At 48.7% G+C, this 9,150-nt stretch overlaps 1 protein-coding gene across 2 annotated transcripts in view; it reads right to left on the reverse strand.

The window, feature by feature from the left end:
- Nucleotides 1-8,336, reverse strand: part of scube3 (signal peptide, CUB domain, EGF-like 3) — a 73,277-nt gene extending 64,941 nt beyond the window's left edge. For both annotated transcript variants that reach the window (XM_062391576.1, XM_062391575.1), the window contains exon 1: nucleotides 7,984-8,336. In XM_062391576.1, coding sequence (XP_062247560.1) covers nucleotides 7,984-8,083 — 100 coding nt within the window. In that variant the 5' untranslated portion in view covers nucleotides 8,084-8,336. The remainder of the gene's footprint in view (nucleotides 1-7,983) is intronic.
- Nucleotides 8,337-9,150: the final 814 nt, after the last annotated feature.

The following is a 9,150-nucleotide window of genomic DNA, read 5'->3' on the forward strand; positions in this document are numbered from 1 at the left end:
TAACAACATTAAACCACGACAAATGCCAAACAACTGTCTATTAAGTCCCATATTTGTACACACAAAGAGTCAACTAGTTTCCAAACTGAGGATTATTACATTTTATCTAATCTAAATATTATTTTGTAACATTTTAATTGCCTGTCAATCAAAAATGGAAAATATGGAAGCAATTGTTGACTCTAATATTTACTTTCCAAGGTTTTTGCTCCGCTTCAGTCCAAAGTACTACATTTTTTACATATTCTACATCTCTAAGCTTCTGTATTCAACAAACCTGTATATAATGGATGTGTACTCCGGGATTCATTCAACGTCTTGACAATAGTCAAGTGAACATATACAAGCTCTATTTATGTAATTCCTCAATCTGTTACCGCTTCCATGAGATTTTAATGCCGTGTGTGTTTTCCAGCGACTCCGATGAACCCGGCGACTGCAGAGTAACAGAGCGAGAGGACGCACCTCGTGTCATTTATAAAACATCTCTGGAGGAAGCTCAGGCTCCAGCTCCGTGAATAAATAACGTGGATTCTCTGAGATTCTGATCACAGACCCGAAGCATCTGGTGCTGGTCCTTTAGCATGTGTGGCCTTAATAGACTGTGACTCGCAGACCTCCGGACCACCTCCAGAAGGAAAACACTTATTACAGTAATTAAGTGAATCATGGAGTAATACTAAGAGAGCGCAGAGAGGGGCCGACGTGACACACACATCATGTGTCAGAGGTCTAATACATACAACACTGAATAATTGAGCGTAGCTTGTAACAGTTCCCATTAGGAGGCGAAGAGACAGGAAATTAATTTGAACCTTTCCGGCGGGAGGGGGGGGGGTTCTCACCCTCCATGTGGCATGTGTCCTTCACCGGTAATGATTTCTTGGCCTCGCGCAGCATATTTTATACGCGGGTAGGGTGGCACTTAGTCCAGCTGTGTACCTTATATTTATACGACCAGAGCTAACTGACATGACACTCTCCCCTCTGCACACGGCAATTACATTCATTGGTGGTTGCTTTAGCCAGATACAGTACCAACTATAAAAGATGGCAACGTAGCAATTACAGCACAAGTGTGATATTTTTAGATGTTTCCTGTCAAACTGGGGAATAAAGTGGTTCTCTGTGTAAGCTCTGAAGCAGGCATTAACTACTGAAGCTCAGAGGCTGTGAAGTTCAGCGGGCTGGAACTGACTGGACGTCCGCGTCGTCTGAACGCTGAGAGACAGCACAATCACTCCGGGCAAACATTTCACTTTAACAGTTGCTTCAGGCGTTTAATGGCCTCTCAATCAAAGTCTGTACTGTACTTTAGCAGACTGCATAAGTAGGACGACACAGCGAGAGAAAAAAAAATAGAATCTGTAAAGTTATACCTTCGCAGAGGGAGGCAAAAAAACAAGGGGTTCATGTGGAGATAGAATCGGGTCCGGACTTTACCTGCAGGGGGCTTTTCACATAACTGTCGGATGTACGGCTGCAACTAAACATAGTTATCACGAAGTAAAGCATTAAATTGTCAAATCTAAAAAGCTTTTTTTTCTAGAAATTATGATTATTACAAAAACTACACAAAAAGTTATAAGGTAGCGGAACCTGGTGGTGAATCGTCACCTGCTTTATGGTCTCAAGTGAACTCTGCAGTTAATCATTGCAGCACCATGACATGTATGGAGACTCCAACTTGGCTTATGACAAAAGTAGAATTGTGTGGACTTTTTTATTATAAAGAAAAATTATAAGGCTCAGGCAAAAGCTTTCACCTTCAACGGTGGAGCCTATTAAATGTCCTGCACATATTTCTTACATGTCCTCATCGTTATGAAGTAATGTGAACCAATAGACACAAATAAATTAATTATATATGTATATAAATAGCTTTTCACTTTTATTTAGAATATTTCAGCCACCGGGACTGTAGAATTACCCTAGAGTAAATGGCTGTAGAGCTGCAATAATTAGATAAGACATCTTTTAATTGATCAGTTCTTTTATTTGTGTCATTTAGGCCCAGAATCCTCTGGTTCCAGATTCTCATATTTAAACATTTTCTCATCGTCTTGCTTTTCTGTGGTCGTAAACTAAATATCTTTGGGTTTCGGATGACGTCCCCTTTGGGAACCGATGAGCATTCTTTGCTATTTGCTGACATTTAATAGAAAATAATCAAGTTCTCTATAATGAAAATAATTGTTAGATGGAGCCCATAAATGTCTGCATGACGGATGGTTACAATTTAAACACAAGAACAAACATTACTTGCCATTAATCATATTTAGAAGCTATTACAGTCTACAATAAATATATATCTGGAGTTCAGCAGAGGTGATTAAACACTGCAGAGTGTCATATGGGTTTTCCCAGGCCTCTGTCCATTGAGGAAGTCTCAAATTCATCAGTGAAGTCATTCCCCCCTTTCTACCCAGAATGCATTGGCCAGGGCCCACCACATAAATAACTTTCCTCTTTTTTTTTTTCTCATCTGGATTCCTTGATGTATTGGGCTGGATTTTTCCATTACTAAGCAGAATAAGAGCATTTCCTTTCACTTCCAGCAGTCTCTAAAGCTGGCGCTCACCATCAGGAATGTAAACACACACAGTCTGTAAACAAGGCTCTCTCTGACCCCCAACCCCCCTCCGACAACGCTGACCACCGCAGACCATCCTAATGATGTCCCTCGCGGACCCCCCCACCCCCCTTCGAACTCTCAAATAGAGACGCAGACCCATTATTCAGCCGAGAGGTCACAGGAGGGAGCGGGGAGGAGGGCACGAGAGGAGGAACGACGGTGTGGAGTCAGTCGTGGGTCCCAGGAAAGTGCCGAGGCTGTGGGGACAATCTCCCTGATACCTCCTCCTGAATCACACTGTCCCCAATCAGTGAGACATGCAAAAGAAAAACAAATGTGGGCTGAGCGGTGGGGGGGGGGGGGATAGAGAATTAATGATCTAAGAGTCTCTGCAGCTGGCTGAGGGACAGCACTGAGGCTCCTCAGCGAGCCGGCGGCGCTCGTGGAGGGGGCTCGAGACTCACGGGGTCAGAGCGCTGTCGACGGCGACTCCATCCTCCCCCGAAACCAACAGGGAAGTTGTCAGCACAGCGCCGCATCTGCACGCGGAACAAAGGCCAGTGCCGGGGTGAGAGGCAGCGAGAGGGGAGAGGGATGGGAAACAGGGGAGAGAGTTTTTCGGGGATGTTAACCACAATGCCACAGTTGAGAGAAGCATCACAGGCCTCATTTGGAACATATTGTTCAGTTTAAAGCCTCGATAAATAAACAAGCTCCACACAGGCTCTGCACTCCTTCCTCCTGAGTGCGAGGGTTTGAACGTTCCTCACCGCTGGACACTGGTACGAAAACACAAAGCGGTTCAGACGACTGTAATGAAATTAATCCCATCATCTGTCGCGCCAAAGAGAAATGAGGTGAGAAACAGGGTCACAAGGTAGAGTGATAGATAGAGTGAGTCTGCTCAAGGAGAGGAGAAGAGGTACCGTGACAGAGGGGTCTCAACAGCTGATCCGGTCCCCTGGGGAGGAACAGGGAATCTGCAGGGTCTGCAAGCAGGGGCGTTGGGGGGGTTGGGGGCGATCTACCCAGGGCCCCACTGAGGGAGGGCCCTCAAAAAGCCTGTTTGTCCTGGTTTTATTCCTAAGTACTTAATAGAGTGATTTATGAAGCTGGAGTGAACCTGTTGTGAGTCAGGTCTCCTCCCCACAAGAAAGCGAAATCAGGAAATCAAAAAAGAAAGAGATGAAAGGGGAAAGAAAGTAAAGTGACCAAAAATGGGCACTTTTATTTTAAATGGCTTTCTTTCTGATTGATTGACGACAAGAGCATATTTGCATCATGCAGCATAAATGAATCCATCCAGCTATACTGCTTCTCATTTGCGGGTCATTGGGGAGCTGCAGCCAATCCCACTGGACACTTGGCAAGAAGCCGGGTACAACTGCAGGAAGCTGAGTCAGGGTTCAACACTAGAAGAAGAAAAAGCCACTCGCTGCTTTGCTTGTAGTCTTCACCTCAAACAATTATGTCAGACTCTGATTAAAACATGATCTACTGTCCTATTTTCCCCTCTCAGATAATTTAATAATGTAAGACGTAGCCCAGCCAGAAGAGTGTAATTTCAATCTGGGACCTTTTCCTCTGAAGTGAGATTAACTTTGTTTTGTGTATTTGCTTAAATATAAATAATTTGGAAGCTGCACTTGAAATTCTCCTTTTCGAGCCCTCGAGTTGGGGAACTCAGATTTCTTAAGGCCAGAATCGTTGACACTCTGCTGCAGAGAGGAAAATGTCTTGGTCTCACATTCCAGCGGCCCCGGGATGAAAGTGAGCGACTGTCCAGAACGCGGAGCCCTCGGAATCGCCTCGGGTCACAGCTTGTGCCAGACAGCCCCGACTTTACACGTGCCTGTAAACACGGTGCTCGATCTGGACGTGGCCGCTGCAGCCTGCCTGCCCTAAAACTCAACTCAAGTGTTTGTATAAAGCTGCGGCTTGGCCACACCGGAGCTAGGAATTAGACGGACTAGGCACAATGCGCCGGAACCGCTCTAAGGATTCTCCAAATGTAGCGGAGCCTCCCTTTGGGCAGCGAGAGCTCTTCTGCCTGCTAAGTGCCATCATTAACATCCAGTCTCAAATCACTCATCGCCGTCATCCTCATTCACTCGCAACACGCCCATAGATCAAAGTCCCCTTGGTGATTCATACCACATTGCTCACGGACAGAATTTCTATCGAGCGTTTTCCACCGTTTTGCCAGGATAATAATCTCCCTGCTCTCTCGGCTGCTTTGTAACAACACGCACGGTGGTGCCGGCGCAGCACTTGTCAAGGCTGATGCTTTTTCCTGAGTGTGTCGGCTGAGTGGTGAAGTGAAGCCGGATTAATCCGCCTCCGCTCTCTTGTCGGCGAGGGGCCGCGGGCCGCCCCGGGGCCTCACCTGCCTTCGACACCGGGACACGACGGGTCGGCTGCAGAGAGCCACAGACTGAGACGAGCTCGGAGGGTTCTTTTGTTTAGGGGGAACATTCGCAGGTTGGGAGCTTATCTGCTTTAATTGGGCTCAGACAGGGAGAAGCAGGTAAGACTAAATAAAGTCTGACACCTCGCCGGAGTTACATCCTGATCCACAGAGTTCTTTACTTCTAAAAAAGACACAGGGCATCCCGATGACGACAGGAGAAGTCTTTTTTTTCTGGTTGACCTGAATACATCTTCCATTCGCCCGGCTGTTTAAATCACTCTGAAGGAAAAAATGGTGCTACGTTACCATCGCAGACAATTGGGACTTATGTGTCTGCTTGGTTTGAGGCACATGGAGTCTCTGAGGGGATAAGTGTCGCCACTCGACAAATACCACTGCAGTAGCTTGTCAGGACTCGGGGGGGGGGGGCGACGCAGAAACCACACAGCCCGAGTGGAGGGGATGTCAAGATGTTAAACGAGGCGACCGGCCATTTTCAGAGAAGATGGTGCAGCGGCCCCTGTCCGTCTGTCATTTCTTTCCACCCCTCTCTTTTTCCAGCTGAAGAACAAATGCTCATGAGTTCAAGGCCAAGGGGACAAAGTAAAAATCCCAATTGAACTGGTTCTCTAACGCAGCTGTAAGTAATGTATGAACCACCACGGACACAGCCAAGGCACACACACAAACACACACACACATACACACTTTGACACTGGCATTCTTACACAGACCTGCAGCATATCCAGCCAACGCAAAGTGGGCTGGATGGGCCTGGAGGACGCACGGTGAAGGGGGCCGAGGGGAACCTGTGCACGGCCTTTATGCTGCAAAACAATATTTAAGTAGCACACCGGCCGACGGGAGCTTTCTGACACGGTGGGTGTGATGCAGTCGCTGCTTATGGCTGACGGAGGAGAAGAAGAAGAAGAAGAAGAAAAAAGCGCAGCTACTTCATTAAGTGCAAAGGAAAGGAAGCGGGGACAAAGCAAACAAAGCAGGAGTTGGGTGAAAAAGAAAAAAGGGGGTGAGTGGGTGTTGGGGGTGGGTGGAAGGCTGGTGGTGGTGGTGTGGAGGGTGTGGAGGATGTGGGGGGGGGGGGTCGCTCAGAAGGGGCAGCATCTCGAGGTAAGCCCTCCCCGTCACTTGGGCCTCATATTGCCAGGGCTGCTCGGTTCCCACAGTGGGCCCGGGCCCCGGCTCTGGCCTTCCTCCCCGCTCCGGCAGCCCCGCGTCTTTAGACCCCCAGGCCCCGGAGCAGAGGTTACACCAACACAGCCAGCCACGGCAGCATGTCAGCCCCACACCAACCGTTGCCTTGGTGCTCGCTGCATTAGCGAAGGAGCTCCCGGACTCTGTTCGAGGGGAAAGTGATTTGCCATGACGTCTATGGCTCTCCCCTCTTTCCTCTCCTCCTCTGTTCCTCGCCTGGTGCCGATCGCTCACACTGTCTCGTCGCTGCACCCTTAATCTCTCCTGTTTCCCCCGGTCTCATTTTTCCCCTCTTTGTCATTCCCTCCGCCACATCCCTAAATCTTCCCTCCCTCAATTCCACTGCTCCTTCACTTTTCTTTTTTTTCCTAGAGCAATGACCGATGGCTGAAACCCTGTGCCAGGATCAGACTGACAATGACGAAAGAAGAGAGACATCTGCGTTAAATAAATACTGAGCTGATAAATTGTGCGTTTTTCACCTTTCCCTTTCGGCGTTTTTCCAAATTGCTCCCAGCTTGCCGACGTGTCCGTGCCACAGAGTTGCCACCGACGTCAAACGCTGTATTTATTTTCACTTGGGCACAAAGTATGCTCACAAATAACTTCAGACTGCAGAGCTGCTTGAACAGGAACCCGGAGGAGAAGCCTACCAAGTGGCCATCTACGGCGTTTCCCAGTGAGACCAGCAAACAGGTGCACGCCACCGCCGAGCGACTCTCACACAGAAGCATTCCACACCACAATGAAGTGTGTAATCGATGTTGTGGAAAATAAAGTGAGAGAAAAGTAGTTCTAATTGCAAAATGTAAATATTGAGTTTTCCCACAAGTGGGGGCAGACCACCCAGGATGCAAAATAGTCACCCACCCCCTTTTCTCTTTTTGCCGTGTCGACCGCCTGAGAGATGTCTTTTTGTGTGTGCAAAACATCACCAACCACAACCAACACACACACACGCACTCACACACACACACACACAAACCGTGATGTGTCTTTGCATGCAAATACTTTCTGGCAGCTCCGGCTTGGCATTTGTGTTGTGGGAAAATTAAGTGATGAGGGGGGAAAGAGGGCTGAGCGGATCTGAAATTGAGTGTATAACACCGTGTCTGTCTTGTTCCTGTAAGGTGCCAGGCTTTTGATTCGGGGGGGGCGGCCTCTCGTCTGCTCTGAATAATTTCTCACAAGACAGGGGAGCAAGAGGGCAGCCGGCCGGGCAGAGCTGTACTGTAGCTGCAGTGTGTGTGACAGACACAGGGCTCCTCCATGTGTGTGTTGCAGGCCGGTGTCAAATACTTGTCTGGACTGTGGCAAATACCTCCTGCTAGTCGCACTTCAATTACCTGCAGGATTAGCTATGAGACAGAACCATTCACACTGCTGAGGCTGTTTGAAGATCTGTGAAACTTCATTTAAGCCTCATTATGTTTCCTCTGCTTTGGGAAATCTGCAGGAATCTAAAGGAGCTGAGCACAGTGGCACAACACAGAGAGCAAGAGAGAAGGCGGCTGCTGGATTTAAACTAAAGAAGTAAAAAAGAAATGATTCACCAAAGTCACTTTTCTCTCCTCCACGTTCCAAAAATAATCAACTTACAACTTCGTTTCCACTTATTTAGACAAAAGATCCTAATATTTATAAATGTCATCTCTCCCAACGCACCCAGTAAACCCATTCAGGAGGAACCCAGCGATCCAGCAGGAGCCAGTAACTGTTCCCTGGCCACACGATGGGTTGGAATAAAAAAAAAAAAGGAGCTGTGTGTGTCGAGGTGAAAACTTACCTTGAGTGCTTTTACTTCCTGAAGCGGACTGTTGGACAAAGGCGACCAGGCAGAGAGCCACAAATCCAAGGCTCGCGCGTATCAAAGCGTGCACGTACATGGTAACTTTTGCCCGGAGTTAGAGCACGAGCACTTTCTGAAAGGTTCTGCGATGCGCAAGGAGCGAGCGTGCGAGAGAGAGAGTGAGAGAGAGAGAGAGAGTACGAGAGAGAGAGAGAGTGGTATAAAGGTCTCTTGTTATTCCCTCTGAGCTCCCGCTGACAGGATCCTGTGCGATCCTCCTTCCCTCCGTGCGCCTGCTTATTGGAGTTTCAAGTGGTCGGGGTCCGGCAGCGCGGCGCGGAGGAGGAGGAGGAGGAGGAGGAAGGCTTCTCTGTTGTCATGTTTCCAGTCAGACCCGATGTCAGTTTAAGAAAGGAGGGAGGGAGGGAGAGAGAGAGGGAGAGATGGAGAGAGGCGGTGGGGTCTGAAGGGGGAGGAGAGAAGAAGACGCGTCCGTACTCCTCCGCCGCTCCTTCTCCCCCCTCCCTGGGTTTTTTTATTTGTTCTCCTCCTGCAGGACCCTCAGGTGCTGGTTTGGACAGAAGGTGGACCTGGGGGGGGGGTTACCACGTGCACGATGGACCTGAACCCCCCCCCCCCCCCCCCCCCCCACCCGCGTGCGCTCACCTGGCACATGTGCTGTGGCACCTGCGCCACCAGGGGGGAGAACGCGCGTGGCCGGTCACGTCCGCGCGAGTAAGAGCAAGAGGAGGAGGAGGAGGAGGAGGAGAGGGAGGTGGGGACAAGAGGGCGGATGGGTTCTTAAAAGACACAGATGGAAAAAGTAATAGCCTCGAGATTGCATTCTCTCCTCGCTCGCCACGTGCAGGAGCTCGTCCAGTCCGTCCAACAAACCATTAAAACGCGTGTTTTCATGGGGTCACTGGTGCAGCACTGGTGTGATGGCGTCTACGATATCTCACATCAACGCTGGCCAATAAAGAGAAGCCTCGGCAATAACTGCCGACATTTGGAAAAAGTAAAATTAAGACGCAAACAGTTTAATTAGTGCAAGTGAGAAGAAAAACAAACCCTGGTCCTTTTCTGTCCAGCACCACGAGGGAAGTGAAAAGTTCAACACACGGAGCAAAAGAAGGTAAATTGCTAAACTTATTTGAAAATGGA

This window comes from Platichthys flesus, chromosome 7 (genome assembly GCF_949316205.1).
Source record: "Platichthys flesus chromosome 7, fPlaFle2.1, whole genome shotgun sequence".
Taxonomy (NCBI): Eukaryota; Metazoa; Chordata; class Actinopteri; order Pleuronectiformes; family Pleuronectidae; genus Platichthys; species Platichthys flesus.